Source organism: Trichechus manatus, unplaced genomic scaffold (assembly GCF_000243295.1).
Source record: "Trichechus manatus latirostris isolate Lorelei unplaced genomic scaffold, TriManLat1.0 scaffold00055, whole genome shotgun sequence".
NCBI lineage: Eukaryota > Metazoa > Chordata > Mammalia > Sirenia > Trichechidae > Trichechus > Trichechus manatus.
In genome coordinates this window covers 10,754,564-10,772,027 of record NW_004443991.1, presented here as the reverse complement: position 1 = coordinate 10,772,027, position 17,464 = coordinate 10,754,564, and the positions used below count along the sequence as shown (strand labels likewise).

Below are 17,464 nucleotides of genomic sequence, written 5' to 3'. Positions count from 1 at the left end.
AATCTTTATGGAAGCAGACTGCCACATCTTTCTCCCACAGAGCAGCTGGTAGGTTCCAATGCCAACCTTTTGGTTAGCAGCCTAGCACTTGACCACTGTGCCACCAGGGCTCCTCTTAAAAATATAAAGAAGGCAAAATCTGAGTTTACAATGAGCATTAAATAACCTCTATTGCTCAGTCACAAGCTTCAGAATTTCTAGCTTTTTATCCAGATCTGTCAGTTACACCCTTCTGTTATAACTGGAGTCTTGTTTACCTCTCCAGTGTAATTGTTACATTAGAGATGGTCTTTCCAGAAAGAATATTAAGCTCTTTCCAATCCTAGCTCCTCTTCCCAGAAAAAATCCAGAATTTGTGGAAATAATGGTATAGGGGAGCTCCAAAAACGAAGGGTATATTACATCAGAAGAACTGCTTGCAGAAAGAAAGCACTAAGAAGGCAAAGAAAGGACCCAAATAGTTTGAGGAAGATATCTGGTTTCTACCAAGATCTTGACGTATGGAAACAATGCAGTCATAAAGAGACTTGGAGTCTACTCTTCACTTTTCTATTTACTAACTGTGGGACCACAGGTCTCAGTGTCCTCATGTAAAGATAGGGTTTGGACTATGTTACTGCTAAAGTAGTCATCTAGCCCTTTTCCTGGTCATTCCAGATGAACTGGTAAAAACACAATAAGAAGCGAAGGCTGTAACTGCAAGGGGATTGAAAATGGGAGGCATAGTATAAAAGCAGACTGGGACTAGGGAAAGCCCAGAAACCAGCAGACACGGAGCCGATGGCAGATTGGCCGATAGATGTCAGTGGTACTCAACTCCTTGAGGTCAGAAAATTAGGAGGTGGTAGAGGAGTTGAATAAGGTTCCAGACCAAGTGGAAGAGGCAAAAAAAGAATACACTGAAAGTTCTCCTAAAGTCCTGAAAGTAAGTGATGCCACTTAATGAGAAGTCTTCTACTACTGTTTGATCAAGTAGTGATCATGGGGCCTGCAGATCATCCACATTAGGAAAATATGTAATTTGACTTTGCTAGAGTTTGGGATAAGACGTAAGATTGGGTCCTGCCACATCTCTTTGACCAGGGAGACAACCCCAGGACATACTGTTTGGTGGCCTAGACGGATGACCACCTTAGAGATAGGCTTTAGGGAGGATCCTCTCCTAAGACAGAAGAATTGCGGAAGGCAGGTAAGGCCAAGACAAAGAAGCAGTGTCTGGGACAAAGCAGTAGATTGAGTCTAGCAACAACAAAGCAAAAGAAGGCTTGGTGGTGACAGACATGCAACATAAAGCTTGAGGGAAACAAACCTGGAAGTAAGTACAAAGACATCAAGCCAGGGGCTTTTTTCCCCTGCCAAACTAATGGAAATGTGGGGAAAGAACGGCTTTGGCCTCCAAAAGCAAATTAGTCATTTCTTTCAGCTTTTAATTGAACACACAAACTATCCAAGCACTGCAGAACGGGTCCACAGGGCTAGTTTTCACACTCAACCATAATCATAACACACACAGAGCATATCTTCTGAGAGTGATAACGTGAGCTCACTCTTGGAACCATGTGAGGAATGCAGCAATAAGAAGACTGTCTTGTTTTCCAAACTCTGCTCTCAAAATGTGGAGTAAGGTTTTTGAGAAAGCATCACTACTTGTATTATTCCCCAGGAAGCCACTGGAGTACTCACTCCAGAGTCATGAATCTACCCCAACTAGGGGACTCAAACTCTCACAGAAATTACTACAGCCAAAATCTGAAACCTAATTGCCTTTGGATGGTCTCCCACGAGCTGAAATGGAATTCAGATGCTGAATGGAACACAAGAAGAAAATAAAAAGAATGAGCTTTATCTCATGTCCCGGGAGACTTTGCTGAAGTTATATAGCAACTATTTTAAAACTGAGAAAAGAGATCAGGTTAATCTATGTGCTGTGGAACACATTTGAAGAGCTAACTATAAAGCAGATTTTTTTCCCCTGTAATTCAATTTATACATTGCCAAGAAACAAACAAAAAAATAATCTTATAGAGATCCCTAGTTAGAGGTTTGTTTTGTTTTCTAGTAAGACACCACTGATATTTACTTGAACAGAATAAGTGTTAGAAGTCTTTAACTATGTTGTGATCGACGAGCTTTAGTGCAATCAGTCCAGGTTTCTTTCCTTCCTGGTTGTACTGGTTGGGATTCAATTCCTTCATGTATTTGGAGCTAATAAACAAACCTTCTTTAATTCACTGTGGCTGTTCATTAAGACTAATTATATATATATATATATATATAAAACAGTCCTCTGTAAAGTAATATTAAGTATTAATTATCATCATCATCATTACCATTAGAAACCTCTAGCCTAAGATGGAGACCTGGTGGTGCAGAGGTTAAGAGCTCGGCTGCTAACCAAAAGGTCAGCAATTTGAATCCACCAGCCACTCCTTTGAAACCCTATGGGGCAGTTCTACTCTGTCCTATAGGGTCACTATGAGTCAGAAATGACTCAATGGTTAATGGTTTGGGGTTTTTTTTTTTTTGTTTTTTTTTTTGGTAGCTTAAGCATGAGTGTATGACCCAATAACTTGGTGGAAAGATAAACACAATGGCAAAGGTAGGTCTTCCTGGTTTATCTGAAAATTTTACCTCTAATTCTATGCAATGGGCAATCTTTTTTTATGACATGATAAAGTTGCAGGAAATGGTTTAGCCATTTTGAATTTTAAAAGCATGGGGAAACATGCTTAAAACAGATTATACGCTTAGCTTTCAAACCTCTGATGTATTACTAAACATCTAAAGATTTCTGATATTTTGGAAAAAAATACGAATTGAAAGCCAATTATACACAGCGTGGAGTAAAGAAAGTATAGTGAACTTTAAGTTCACACATTAACAGAAGCCAGCAACAGCTGAATAGCTGCATAACATCAGTTGAATCAACATTTTTACTATAGACATCAGCTTCAAACAGTTCTAACTTTTGCCCAGGATAGCTTACAAATGTTAAAATTATCCTTATTATGGTTTCATTTTCTGTGCCTCTATATTTATATCCCCCAAGGTAAAGTTCTAATAAGCAGTGATAGGTTAGACAGAGGATGAGGCAAACAGCCTAGATAATTCACAAAGTCTACAGTCACCACCTGAACAAGTAACTGTTGGGGATGGTATGAGAATAACAACAACAACAAAAGGTCACTTCAAATTACTGGTAATTTCTGATACTCAAACTACCTTGATTCCTTTTTTCTTTTTTCCTGGCCTCGTAAAATGAGTTTGTACTCTACACTAAACGACATGCATTTGTCAGTGCAGGTTCTCCAAAATTTTGTTCCATACACATTAATAATGAGTGTAATTAAATATCTCCAATAATAACTCTACTTCCACCAAACCCTTGGGACTACCTGTAAGACTCAAAATTGATTTACTTCTGCCCAAAACGGCAGAAAATTAGGGCTGCAGAATATGGTGCTTCCAGGATCACATCACATGTTCAGACACACTAGTAATGGAAATGGAATTTAAAGTTCATGTAGTACTACATATCACCATTCACCCCATCCCTAAACACATGTATTATACACATACTTAGAACAAATGTGGAGAGTGAATCTCAGCGAAATTTCTTATCTCCCACTGAATAATTCTAATTAGTGGCAGAGCTGAGACTAGAAAGCAGGTCTCCTATTTCCTACGGAATTGCTTTCTATCGCCCTGCACATGCTGCCACCGCCTTTTACATGATGTAGAGTTTTCAGTGTTTAAAAAACAAAACATTTACAACATAGAGGTACCCTGAGACTGAGATAACCTTTGAACTTGGAACTGAAGCTGTTTCTGGAGATCACCTTTTAGCCAAATAATAGACTGGCTTATAAAATAAACAATATCACCTGTGAGGAATGTGCTCCCTATATGAGACCAAATGGTCAATATTTACCCAAAAGCAAAGATGAGAAGGCAAGGAGGGGAAGGGAAACTAGATCAATGGAAACAGAACAAAGAGAGTGGAAATAATGAGAAAGCTGACACACTGTGAAAATTATAACCAATGTCATGGAACAATCTGTATAAAACTTGTTAAATGGGAATCTAATTTTCAGTGTAAACTTTCACCTAAAATACAATATCATTAAAAAAAAAATTTCAAAAATTTAGAACAGCATCATTTCAGGCAAAGAGCAATGTGTCTTAAATGCCTTTTTAGGTTCCTCCAATAGTTCATCAATGCCTTACGTTTATCAAACCTGTGCAGAATATATTTTTAAAATGCACTAGAGCTAATGTATCAATCTTGAAATGTGAGTATTTAACGCTGAGAACACAATGGCAATTCACATTTTGTTTTGCCAGTATTTAAACCAGAAGTATCGTAGTTTTACATAAATAAAGCATACTATATGTTTTTTTTTCCAACCATGTAAGCAAGCTATGCTGCCTGTTATATATGTGGGTGTGTTATTTACTTGGGCACATTATTTGCAAAAAATACAGTGATACTCCATAGGACTTGTGAATGTGAAATAACAGGTCAGAAAACAGACATACTGATGGCATTTCCTATAAAACAACATAAATGTACACATGGGGCTCATCTGAACATGGCTTCCAACCAAAAAAAAGTCATGTTCAATAACAATTCAAACAACAAACTTGAATAATTTTGATAAACATCTTTAAAGTGAGTATTTTTGATGAATGACTTAGGCCAAGTATGCATTTTATTTTTTTTCTCCTTTTCAGTAAAGGAATGGTAGTATATAATAACAGAGCAATGGATTGGGAGCCAAGAGACATGGACTTGGTCATTAAGTTCCCCTCTCCGGATACCAGTAAATCAGAGGAGTTGGACCGGATGATCTCTAAGATCCTTTCTAGTTCTCAAATTAAGTGACTTCTAATGAAGGACTACAAAAAACGATCAGCTCTTTTAAAAAGAGCTACAGTGGAAAAAAGGCAACCAATGGGAAAAAGGGAGGGATGGTCCCTAAACCATCAAAGAAATTAGGATTTACCTAAAGGGTTCACTACTGAACAGAAATTAGATGAAGTCACAATAAATACTGCTGACTGAAATGAAATACACACCCAGGACCTACCACTTTGCTAACTAATATTGAACTTTTCCTTGGCTATGCATAAGCCTCAGACATTCTATTTTAACACACGCAGACATATGGGGAAGGTGACCCTGGGTGGCGCAAATAGTTCGCTCTTGGCTACTAACCCAAATCTGGCTGTTCTAATCCAACCAGTGGCAAGGTCTTGGCAATCTACTTCCATAAAGATTATGGCCAAGAAAATCCTCTGGAGTAGTTCTACTCTGTAACACATGGGATTGCCATGAGTCACAATTGACTCAATGGCAACAGGTGTTTTGGTTTTAGAGGTATGGGGAGTGTGCTAGGGAGAAAGCTCAGCTCAGGAATCACTTCTGCAGGCTTGCCTATGTCCAGCCAACCAGGAGAGACCCATAATGCCCTACTCTGATGCCAAAAGCATCTGCCTGCAACCTGAACTGCAATGCTGTACGTTTTTAGCTACGAACAATTCTAATTTCTGTTTAATGTGGTTCAAAGGATACAAAATCCCCTTTAACAAATTAAACCCCCGTGACACATTGCTTGACTCTTAGTAGGAGCCCAATAAATAACAGTTTTGTTTTTAAAAACAACCTAATTATGGATAGGCAGGTCTAATCCTATTGGTTAAGCTATATGAATTATGTCTTTTTCTACATAGTTAGACTACCTGGAATTATATAATGAATACTGCTTCTTTTACCTTCTGTAGGGTGAATGGCATCCAAGAAGAGTTGCCTGTTTGACCATTTATCCCCACTTCCTAAAAACAATGACAGAAAAGGAAAAGAAAAGTGAAACTCTACTCCTAGTATAAACACATACACTAAAAAACAAAGGACAAAATACAAGACAGCTTAAACAAAATGTACAAAACATAAAACATTATCACACAAACAAGCCAAATTTTATTTTAGCAATTTAATTCTCAAAACTGTATTTGCTACCTAAGATAATGAGACTGTACAGAAAATGGATTAAAAATAAATTCATCCTTTATGAAATATATTGTTGGATAATTTTTGCAATTTTAATCACGGTAATTTGAAGAACAGTTAAAAGGGGATGAAAGCTGACATTTTTACCTAAAGAGTCATGTTCTTCCACTGGAACCAGAGAAAGAGTAATATTAATATACAAACAAAAGAGTTTGAAATAGTAGTAAAAATGAAATAAAAATTAAGTCAAAGGTCACACACAGGAACACACAGGTACATGTGTCTACACGTGGAGATAGCTGCATTTAAAGCCTCATTCACAAAACATTTGGCCATGCAAGCAGGATGCAAACGGGCATCAGATGAGTAGTTCATGGTAGTCACAATACCAACACATGCAGGGAGATGCTAAAGAAAGCCCAACTTCCAGGATGTGTGGCTGTACTGAGCCAGATGGGAAGACTTATTTTTCATGTGAAAGGAAAGGAGTCCTGAACTTTGAGAAGAAAGAGATTTTAGGATGAGCCCTGATGAGGTTCAAGGGCCCATCAAGATCCTAACAGTGAGGCAGAGCTCAGAGTAGAGGGGAGGGGTGGGGTACATTCAGTCTCTAGTGCCCTTTGGAATAACAGTCATGACCGAAGGAGGTGGGAAGAAGAGTCTGGCAAATGATGAAGCATTTAGATGGGAAAAAAAGAGGTAGGTTACAATTTAGGAGTGAAGAAAAAGGTCCACAAGAATCCTCAAGCATCAGAGAAGGTATAGAAATTAGGGGGCTTTCACAAGAACATGAAACTGGTGAGTGTTCAGGAGGTGGGAAAGCGTGGTCCTGGTATGAAGGCTGCGAAACATGAGGAAAAGAAGAACGAACAGTCAAAGGAAATAGGTGGGTAAGCGCTCAAGAAGACTAAATTTAAAAAATGCACCAAATATAGACGAGCAGAAGGGATTTTAGGATTCACATGGAACTCTAAAAATAGAGACAAATAGGAGTTTTGACTAGCGTGCCAAGTGAAGGAAATCTGTCTTTGCAATTAGTTGCAGAGTCTAGGAATGATGAATATGCCTGCGTCAGGAACTGATGACGCTGAAGCAAGCAAAGGGAGTAAAGGGGCACAGGTGGTGCAGGAAGCATTACTCAACGATGGATTCACAACGGAGGTGGCCAAGAAACCTTAATGGAGGATGGAAGGCACCAATACCTTTTTCTGGAACATTAGGCTTCTCCTTTTTGTGCTTATATTTGCTGACAATTTTGTGGAATAAGTTCTTTTTCTGAGACTGGAATGGACCTACAGACAATATTAATATAAATATATCTTAATTCACAATGTTTTAGAAAACAATACTGTGTGTTTCTAAACAATCACACCTTCCTCCCACCTGCAGAATAAGTAAATTGACTTGCAAGAAACATCTTGCATCTTCATTTATCTAACTAAATAGCGCTCAGCATCCTTCTTTAGTGAAACTGTCTTAGGAATGTGTTGGGTGGAAACCTCCATTAGGGCTGGGACTCCCTAAGCAGAAACTGCAGACTTTAGTTGAGTACTAAAATGGTAGCTGATGGCTTTTAAGAGACAGACTACAGCCGGTAACAGCAGAGTGGCTTTAGTCTGTAATCGAGCAAAGATTTGACTTTGAAGATTCCTAAATACCATGAAGGATGACATATGTATTTCATTGCTCCTAAGAAAATGATTTTCACAAGGACGACAAAGTTTGGCCTACTATAACATTAGGTAGATTTCTGGTCTTTTCTGAGCATATTCTAGGAAGAAAAAATGATTTTTAAATATTTGCAAAAAAAAAATAATGTTTTTCTGGGGTAAGAAGTCTCAGATTCTACCTTAGTTTTCTCAGATAAATAAAAAGAATTAAGATTTTTCAATTACCCATCAGAGATACCAATAGTGATGATTTTCCAAACACTGGTTGCTTTTTAGACTTAGCTGATACTCCTGACTTAATCATTTTATATAACTTTTCTGTTTCCTCACCTGTAAGTGGGGATAATAATATCTGACTCACAGGGCTGATGTGAGGATTAAAAAGTTAGTACTTTCATAAGCTGCTATTGCCATATCTACCCATCTACCAGCAACTGCACTCGCACGCTCTGCCTTTCTGTCAGAGGTGAACTAGCTATATTTCCATGCTTAACTTCATCATTTCTCCCTCTCTACTGCACCATTCCTGTCAGTATACAAATGTTATTTCTCCCAACTGAAAAAAAAAAACGCTTCCTTTGACCAAACTTCTGCCACATCAGTTAACTGTCCCATTTCTTTGTTACCCCTGAAGCAAAACTTCTCATCTGAAGTGTTGGCTACACTCACTGTCTTCAATTTCTCTCCTTCCATTGTTGTAAACTCCCTCTGGCCTGGCTTCTGCCCCGCCACTCTGTTCTTTTCAGGGTCAGCAATGACCCACCTACCATGAAGGCCAATCCTCAGCTCTCAGTCCCCATTCTACTGGGCTGTCAGTAACATCTGACACACCTGAGCACGCCGTCCACACCCACCACCTTGAACAGCTTCTTCACTTGGCTTCTAGGATGTCACCTTTCCTTGTTTTCTCTCCTGCCCCACTAATCCTTCTCCCTCCATCTCCTCTGCTTCCTCCTCTTCTCCCTTCTCCCTTCATTTTGGAATGCTCTGGGCTTGGTCATTGTCCTGTTCTCTACCTACTCTCAGACCTCTGGTGATTTCTCTAGCCACACGTTACAGACTGATGACTCATTAGCCAGACCTCTCTCTATTCCACATATTCTAAAAAGTCTTTGATCTTAGGAATCTTAAAAGGATCTAAGTGATTCAGAGCCTCTTTTCTCTACCCCTCCCTTCTTCGTCCTCTTCAGCTGCACTACCTCCTGGCTGTCCCCAGCACAGGCATGCTCATTCTTGCTTTAGGACCTTGGCACAAGCTCTAACTGCTGCCTACAAAAGGCTCTTCCCCAGCATACTCAATGGCTAACTTCTGCACAGCCATCAAGGCTTGCTGGGCTATCTCCTGACTACCCTGTCAAACTTCGATCTACCCCCCACACCAATCACTTGTGATTCTCGTTTCTCTTTTTAAAATGATTTTTTTTAACAGCTTTTCTTTTTAGATATAATGCACATACAAGTCACCCATTTAAAGTGTACAATTCAATAGTTTTTACTATATTCACAGATATGTGCAACTATCACCATAGTCAATTTTAGAACATCTTTATTATCTCAAAAAAAATTCTACTCTTCGGCTATCATTCCCCTCTCCCCTCAGTGACTTCATCTCTAAGCAATCACCGATTTACTTTCTATCTCTATTGATTTGTCTGTTCTTGACATTTCATATAAATAGAATCAAACAACGTGGTCTTCTGTGACTAGTTTCTTTCACTCGGTGGCATGTTTTCAAGCTCATCTATGCTGTAATAGGTTATCAGTACTTCATTCCCTTTTTATGGACAAATATTATTCCGTTGTATGGCTATACCACATTTTGTTCATCCATTCATCAGCTGATGGATATTTGAGTTGTTCCTACATTTTGGTTATTATGAATAATGCTGTTATAAACAACTGTGAACAGGTTTTGTTTTTTTCTTAACACTATCATTACATTTTCTTTATTGCTTAACATCGAGGTTTTTTTCTTGTTTAAAATATATATTTTAAGCATGCAAACTATTTTTTTGGTGAATAGTTAAACTTGCTTTTCCACGTGCATGATAACTTGTTATACATGTTCGCAATTTAATTATAAAATGCATATATACAGTTTCTCATTCAAAAGTGTATACACAAATTGTTTTGTGACACTGGCTGCAATCCCCGCCATGTGTCAGCACTATCTCCCTTTCCATCCCAGGTTCCCTCTGTCCATTCATCCAGTTTTCCTGTCCATTCCTGCCTTCTCATCTTTGCTTTTGGGCAGATGTTGCCCATTTGGCCCTGTATACTTGACTGCACTAAGAAGCACCTTCCTCATGGATGTTACTGTTTGTTTTACAGGCCTGTCTAGTCTTCGGCTGAAAGATGGACTTTGGGAGTGGTATCGGTTCTGAGTTAGCAGGGTGTCCAGGGTCCACAGTCTTGGGGGTTCCTTCAGTCTCTGTCAGGCTGATCTTTGTGAATCTGAATTTTGTTCTACATTCTTCTCCTGCTGTGTCCAGGACCATCTATTGTGATACCTGTCAGAGTGGTCAGTGGTAGTAGCCAGGCACAATCTAGTTCTTCTGGGCTCAGGCTAGTAGAGGCTGTGGCTCATGTGGTCCATTAGTACTTTGGACTAATTATTTTCTTGTGTCTTTGCTTTTCTTTATTCTCCTTTGTTATGGACAGGATGGGTCCAACAGAAGAATCTTAGATGGCCAGTCGCAAGCTTTTAAGACCCCAGACCAAAATAGAATGTAGAACATTTTCTTTATGAACTATGTTATGTCAATTGACCTACGTGACCCCTGAGACCATGGTCCCCAGTCCTCAGCCCCAGTAACTTGGTCCCTCAAGGTAGTTTGGATGTGTCTAGAAGCTTCTACGACTTTGCCTTCGTCAACTTGTGCCGACTCCCCTATATTGTGTGTTGTTTTTCCCTTCACCAAAGTAAATAGTTGTCCACTATCTAGTTAAAGATTTCTCCTCCCCACACCTCCCCTCCCTGGTAACCATCGAGTTTTTGTAATAGTCGTCTCATACAATATTTGTCCTTTTATGATTGACTTATTTCACTCAGTAAAATGCCCTCCAGATTCATCCATGTTGTGAGATGTTTTGCAGATTCATCACTGTTCTTTATTGTTCCATAGTATTCCACTGTGTACATGTACGAGTTTGTTTATCCATTCATCTGTTGACAGGCATTTTGGTTGTTTCCATGTTTTTGCTATTGTGAATAATGCTGCAATGAACATGGGTGTGCATATGTCTATTCGTGTGATGGCTCTTATTTCTCTAGAATATATTCCTAGGAGTGGGATTACTGGATCATATGGTATTTCTATTTCTAGCTTTTAAGGAGGTTCCAATATCATTCTCCACAGTGGCTGTACCATTTTACATTCCCACCAGTAGTGCATAAGAGTTCCAATCTCCCTGCAACCTCTCCAACATTTGTTATCTTCTTGATTAATGTCAGTAATATTGGGGTGAGATGGTATGTCGCAGTTTGAATCTGCATTTCTCTAATGGCTAGTGATCACGAGCATTTCCTCATATGTCAGTTAGCCACCTGAATGTCTTCTTTAGTGGTCTGTTCATAACCTTTGTCCATTTTTTAACTGGATTATTTGTCTTTCTGTTGTTGAGGTGCCGAAGTATTCTACATATTTTAGAGATTAGATCCTTGTCGGATATGTCATAGACAACTTTTTTTTCCCAGTTTGTAGGTTCTCTTTTTACTGTTTTGGTGAAGTCTTTTGAAGAGTGTAAGTGTTTACTTTTTAAGAGGTCCCAGTTATCTAGTTTATCTTCTGGTGTTTGTGCATTGTTAGTTATGGTTTGAATTTATGCCATATATTAGGGCCCCTAGTGTTGTCCCAATTTTTTCTTCCATGATCTTTATCATTTTAGGTTTTATATTTAGGTCTCTGATCCATTTTGAGTTAGTTTTTGTGTATGATGTGAGGTATGAGTCCTGTTTCATTTTTTTACAGGTGGAATTCAGTTTTGCCAGCAATATTTGTTAAAAAGACTGTCCTTCCCTCCATTTAATGGACTTTGGTCCCTTGTCAAAGATCAACTGACCATACGTGGATGGATTTACGTCTGGGTTCTCGATTCCATTCCATTGGTCTATGTGTCTGTCCTTGTACCAGTAGCAGGCTGTTCTGACTACATGGCTGTATAGTAGCTTCTGAGATCAGGTAGTGTTAGGCTTTCTACTTTGTTCTTTTTCTTCAATAATGCTTTGTTTATCCAGGGGCCTGTTTCCTTTCCATATAAAGTTGGTGATTAGTTTTTCCATTTCCTTATAAAGAATGCTTTTGGTATTTGGATCGAGATTGCGTTATACCTGAAGGTCACTGTGGGTAGAACTGACATTTTCACAATGATGAGTCTTTCCATCCATGAGTATGGTTATGTTTTTCCATTTATGCAGGTCTCTTGGTTTCTTGCAATAGTGTTGTGTAGTTTTCTTTGTATAGGTCTTTTACATCCCTGGTGAGATTTATTCCTAAGTATTTTATCTACACAATTATAAATACTATAGTGTTTATAATAGCTCCTAAAAAGATAAAATGGCATTGTTTTCCTGATGACGTTTTTGAAGTTCTCTGTGCCAGTGTATAAGAAGCCAACTGATTTTTGTATGTTGATCTTGTATCCTGCTACTCTGCTGAATCTATTAGTTCTAGTAGTTTTCTTGTGAAATCTTTGGGGTTCTCTATGTATAGTATCATATCATCTGTGAATAGGGATAGTTTTACTTCTTACTTTCCAATCTGGCTGTCCTTTATTTCTTTTGCCTGTCTTGTTGCTCTAGCTAGGACTTCCAGCACAATGTTACATAGGAGTGGTGATAAAGGGCATCCTTGTCTTGTTCCCATTCTCAGGCGGAATGCTTTCAGTCTCTCTCTGCTGAGATGTGAACAAGTCTTTGAGTGTATGTAAGTGTTCAATACTCTTAGATATATACGTAGGAGTGAATAGCTGGGTCATATGATAATTCTATGTTTAACTGTCTGGGGAACTGCCATACTGTTTTTCAAAAGTGGCTGTACCATTTTACATCCCACCAGCAGTATATGAGGGTTCCTGGTTTTCTACATCTTCATCAACACTTATTATCTGATGTTTGATCTTAGCCATTCTAGTGGGTATGAAGTGGCATCTATTTCTTTGTGGTTCTGACTTGTATTTCCCTGATAACTAATGAAGTCAAGCATGTTTTCATGTGCCTACTGGCCATTTGTATATCTTTGGAGAAATGTCTATTCAGGTCCTTTTCCAATTTTTTATTTGGGTTGTCTTTTTTATTCCTGAGTTGTTAAGAGTTCTTTATGTATTCTACATGAAAGTCCCTTATTAGATATGTAATTTGCAAATATTTTCTCCCATTCTATGAGTTGTCTTTTCACTTTGTTATTAGTGTCCTTTGAAATACAAAAGTTTATAATTTTGACAAAGCAGAATCAACCAAATTTTCTTCTGCTGTTCATGCTTTTGGTGTCCTAAGAATCCATGGCCCAATCCCAAGGTCATGAAGATTTACCCCTATGTTTTCTTCAAAGAGTTTTATAGTTTTAGCTTTCACATTTAGGTTTTTAATCATTTTGAGTTAATACTGTATGGGTCCAACTTCATTCTTTTGCATGTGAATATCTAGTGTCTTAGCACCATTTGTTGAAAAGACTATTCTTTCCCTATTAAATGATCTTGGCACTCTCGTAAAAAATAAGGGGACTACAAGAACATGAAGGAGCCCTGGTGGCATAGTGGTTAAGCACTCATCTGCTAACCAAAAGGTCAGTGGTTCGAGTCCACCAGTGGCTCTGCAGAAGAAAGACGTGGCAGTGGCAGTCTGCTTCTGTAAAGACTTACAGCCTTGGAAACCCTATGGGACAGTTATGAGTCGGAATCAACTTGACGGCAATGGGTGGTGGTGGTGGATAAACACATGGGTTTATTTCTGGACTCTCCATTCTATTCCATTGATCTATAGGTCAGTTCTTATGCCAGTACCACACTGTCTTGATTACTGTTGCTTTGTAGTAAGTTTTGAAATTAGGAAGTGTAAGTCCACCCACTTCGTTCTTCTTTTTCAAGACTATTTTGGCTATTTGGGGCTTCTTGAAATTCCATATGAATTTAAGAATCACCTTGTCAATCTCTACAAGAAGTCAGCTGGGATTCTGATAGAGATTGCATTGAATCTGTGGATCAACTTGGGAAATATTGCCATCTTAATAATATTAAGTCTTCTGATCCATGAATATCAGATATTTTCCCACTTGTTTAGATCTTCTTTAATTTTTTCAATGTTTTACAGATTTCAGAGTATGTGTTGCACTTATTATATTTATTCCTACATATTCTTTTTGATGTTATTATAAATGGATTTTCTAAAATTCATTTTTGGATCGTTCATTGAACGTGTATAAGAATACAACTGATTGATCTTATATCTTTGCTGAACTCATTAGTACTACTAATTTTTTTTTAAAGTGGATTCCTTAGGATTTTAAATACACAAGCTCATGTCATCTGCGAATAGAAAGTTTTACTTCTTCCTTTCAAATGCAGACGTCTTTTATTTCTTTTCTTGTCTAATTGCCCTGGCTAGTACCTTTAGTACAGTGTTAAACAAAAGTGGTGAGACATCCTTGTCCTGTTCCTGATCTTTAGGAGGAAAGCTTTCAGTATCATGTGAGTGTGGGATTTTCATAGCTGCCCTGTATCTGACTGAGGAAGTTCTCATCTATTCCCTCCTATTCATTGTTGAGTGTTTTATCATGAAAGGGTGCTGAGTTTTATAAAATGCTTTTTCTGCATCTATGGAGATGATCGTATCTTTTTTTTTTTTACTCTATTGAGATGGTGTATTATATTAATTGATTTTTGGATATTAAACGAACCTTGCATCCCTGGGGTAAATTCCACTTGGTCATAGTATGTAATTCTTTCTATATGTTGCTGGATTTGGCTTGCTAGTATTTTGTTGAGGATTTCTGCATCCATACTCTTAAGAAATACTGGTCTGTAATTTTCTTGTGATATCCTTATCTGGTTTTGATATTATGGTAATACTGGCCTCAGAGAATGGGTTGGGAAGTACTTTCTCATCTTCTATTTTTTGGAATCGTTTGTGAAGAATAGATATTCTTATTTAAATGTTTGGTAAAATTCAGCAGTAATGCCATCAGACCTGGGCTTTTATTTCTGTGGGTAGCATTTTGATTGATGATTCAATCTCTTTACTTGTTCTAGGTCTATTCTTATTGTCTGTTTCATCTTGAGTCAGTTTCGGTAGTTTGTGTATTTCTAGGAATTTGTTCTTTTCATCTAGGTTATCTAATTTGTTGCATATAAATGTGCATAGTATTCTTTTATAATCTTTTCATTTCTGTAAGGTCACTGATAATGTTCCCTTTATCATTTCTGATTTTAGTAATTTGAATCTGCTCACTTTTTTTGTTTATCAATTTAACTAAAGGTTTGTCAATTTTGTAGATCTTTTCAAAGGATCAGCTTTTGGTTTCACTGATTTTCTCTATTGTTTTTCTATTCTTTATTCAGTTATTTTTTACTCTAATCTATATTATTTTTCTCCATATGCTTGTTTTATGTTTAATTTGCTCTTCCTTTTCCTGTGACTTAAGGTATAAGGCTAGGCTAGTGATTTAAGACTCTTCTTCTTTCTTAATATAGGCATTTGCAGCTGTCTAAGTTGGATCCTCTAGAGAAGCAAAACCAGTGAAGTGTCTATATACAGAGCAGGGAAGGGAGAAAGAGAGACAGAGAGAAAGGGAGATTTTATCAAGGAAATGGCTCATGTGGTTACAAAGGCTAATAAGTCCCAAGTCTGTGGGTCAAGCTACAGGCTTCTCCTGACTCACGCAGCTGCAGGGGCCAGCAAACCTAAGATCAGCAGATCAGACAACAGGCCTCTGGCTCACAGGCTGTGGAGGCCGACAAATCCCAATATCAGCAGGTAAGGTGGCAGGTCGCTAGCTCACAGACTGTGGAGGCTGACGCAACCCAAGGTCGGCAGGTAAGCTGCTAGCTCAAGTCCCAAGAACCGAAGGTCAGATGAACAGGAATCAGCTTAAGGAACCAGAGCAAACAAAAGTCCAAAAGTCACCAATATTGGATGCAGGCCACACCCTCAAGGAAACTCCCTTTCAACCGATTGGCTACTCACAGCAGAGCCCATCATGGAGGTCATCACATTATATCAGATCTCATCATGGAGGTGATTATATCATTAGACCACTGCCAAACTAAATCATAACTGCGAAACCACCGAGAATCATCGCCCAGCAAGTTGACACACAACCTTAACAATCACATCACCTATATGTTTCCTGTTACTCAGCACTACTTTAACTATATACCATATGTTTGGGTATGTTTTATTGGTTGTCATTTTCATTCATTTTCTAATTTCTCTTTTGATTTCTTCTTTGACCCACTGTTTATTTAAGAGTGTGTTGTTTAATTTCTATATACTTGTGAGTTTCCTAAATTTCTTTGTTATTTCTAATTTCATTTCTTTGTGGTTAGAGAACATACTCTGTATTATTTCAATCCTTTTAAATTAATTTATTTTTATTTTTTAATGGCCAAGCATATGGTTTATTCTGAAGAATGTCCCATGTGCACTTGAGAAGAATGTATTTTCTGCCATGGTTGGGTACAGCGTTTTATAGATGTTAGGTCTAGTGGGTTCATAGCGTGGTTCAAGTCTTCTACTTCCCCATAGTACTTCTAGCCTTCTAACATATTATATACTTTGCTTACTGTTTAGGCTTGTTTATTGTCTAGCCCCAACATCATAGTGTAACCTTCACAGTGGCAGGGTTCTTGGTTTTTATTTACAGATATATTCTAAACGCCTAGAATGGTGCTTAACACATGACTGGCTCGCAATACATATTTTTTAGCATGAATAAATAAAGCTCTTAAAAAGTAGTGCCTAGTGTGAGAAAAACGTAGAACAAAATTCAAATTCACAGGTACAAAAGACCAGCAAAAGACCAAGCTTGCTGGTCTGACAGAGACTGAAGAAACCCTGAGAGTATGGCCTCTGGATACTCTTTTAACTTAATACTGAAGTCACTCCTGAGGGTCACCCTTCAGCCAAAGATTAGACAGGTCTATAGGGCTAACAATAACACACGTGAGGGATATGCTTCATAGTTCAATCACGTATATGAGACTAATGGGCACACCAGCCCAAAAGCAAATATGAAAAGGCAGGAAGGGACAGGAAAACTGGACGACTGGAAGCAGGGAACCCAGCATGGAGAAGGGGAGAGTGCTGAAACATTTCAGCGTTGGCAACCAATGTTACAAAACAATTTGTGTACTAACTGTTTAATGAGAAACTAATTTGCTCTGTAAACTTTCACTAGGTCACAATTTTAAAAAATTAGAAATCTGGCGGGGGAAAGAAAGTGGCGTCCGGTACAAAGTTAGAGCTCAAGAAATGAAAGTAGTAGCTGTTATTACTGATACCATAAAGTTGTACAAGTGTTTTTTGATGACTACACCAAGGCATTCCTCCAAATAACCAACAGCAAAAAAACTATGATGGGCTCTGCTGTGAGTAGCCAATTAACTGGTGGTAGTTTGAAACGGAATTAGAAAATGCTTCCTTGTTTGCTTCTTTGGGAAAAGATGAGTAATAAGATAAAAGAAAATAAATTTACCAAGTACAAAGAAAATGTATCATGTGCACATAATGCACTAATATTACAGGTGTTCGCTACAATCCATTTGCAGTCACTGCCTCATATGTATTTTA

The 17,464-nt window shown here is 38.1% G+C and overlaps 1 protein-coding gene across 13 annotated transcripts in view; it reads right to left on the bottom strand.

Annotated features, from left to right (window-relative positions):
• The window catches only part of BBX (BBX high mobility group box domain containing), a 348,585-nt gene that overhangs the window by 14,794 nt on the left and 316,327 nt on the right, over positions 1-17,464 (bottom strand). For 11 of the 13 annotated variants that reach the window (XM_023732891.1, XM_023732886.1, XM_023732885.1 and 8 more), the window contains 2 exons: positions 7,213-7,302; positions 5,776-5,835 (listed from right to left, as the gene is read on the bottom strand). In XM_023732891.1, the coding sequence (XP_023588659.1) occupies positions 5,776-5,835; positions 7,213-7,302 (150 nt within the window). The remainder of the gene's footprint in view (positions 1-5,775; positions 5,836-7,212; positions 7,303-17,464) is intronic. The other 2 variants (XM_023732892.1, XM_023732894.1) reach the window with 1 other exon arrangement.